General features: G+C 58.9%; 1 protein-coding gene across 1 annotated transcript in view; it reads left to right on the forward strand.

Annotated features, from left to right (window-relative positions):
- The window catches only part of EMH_0094130 (uncharacterized protein), a gene marked incomplete at both ends in the record, with an annotated part of 20,333 nt that overhangs the window by 1,063 nt on the left and 18,633 nt on the right, over window positions 1-637 (forward strand). The window contains one exon of the mRNA XM_013494929.1: window positions 1-635. Coding sequence (XP_013350383.1) covers window positions 1-635 — 635 coding nt within the window. The remainder of the gene's footprint in view (window positions 636-637) is intronic.

A 637-nucleotide genomic window follows, 5' to 3' on the forward strand; every position in this document is an offset into this window, starting at 1 on the left:
CAGAGAAGAGCAAAGGGAACGCAGCAGCAGCAGCAGCAGCAGCAGCAGGAGACAGCTTATGGACAGCAGCTGCTGCAGCGCTTCTTTGTTGGGCAGCTGCTGCCTTGTGTTGTAATCGGTACACCCAGCAGCAGCAGCAGCAGCAGCAGCAGCAGCAGCAGCAGCAGCAGCAGTGCGTATGAGCTCTCGCTGCGGCCTTCTCTATGCAATGCCGGTCTGTCGCTGCAGCTGCTGCAGCAGGGGATGCTGCTGCCAGCAGCTGTCTGCTCAGTTGAGGAGCATGGTTTGCTGCTGTCTTTTGGGCTGCAGCAGCACAGCAGCAGCAGCAGCAGCAGCAGTTCGATTCGTGCCTTCCTGCCGCAGCAGCAGCAGCAGCTGCTGCAGCAGCAACACAATATGTTGCTGCTGCAAGGATCTGTTCTCCCTGTGCTGCTGCAGGAGGTAAACAAGGCCTCAGGTACAATCATATGTGCAGCAGCAGCAGCAGCAGCAGCAGCAGCAACAGAAGCAGCAGCAGCAGCAGCTGCTGCACCTCTGTCTTCTGCCTTCAGTCTGCAGCAGCAACTCTCCTACGACAGTCTAAGGCCTGGGCTGCTGCTGGAGTGCCGCGTGCTGCGCCCTATAATGCATGCAGCAG

This window comes from Eimeria mitis, genomic scaffold (genome assembly GCF_000499745.2).
Source record: "Eimeria mitis Houghton genomic scaffold, Emh_scaff134, whole genome shotgun sequence".
Taxonomy (NCBI): domain Eukaryota; phylum Apicomplexa; class Conoidasida; order Eucoccidiorida; family Eimeriidae; genus Eimeria; species Eimeria mitis.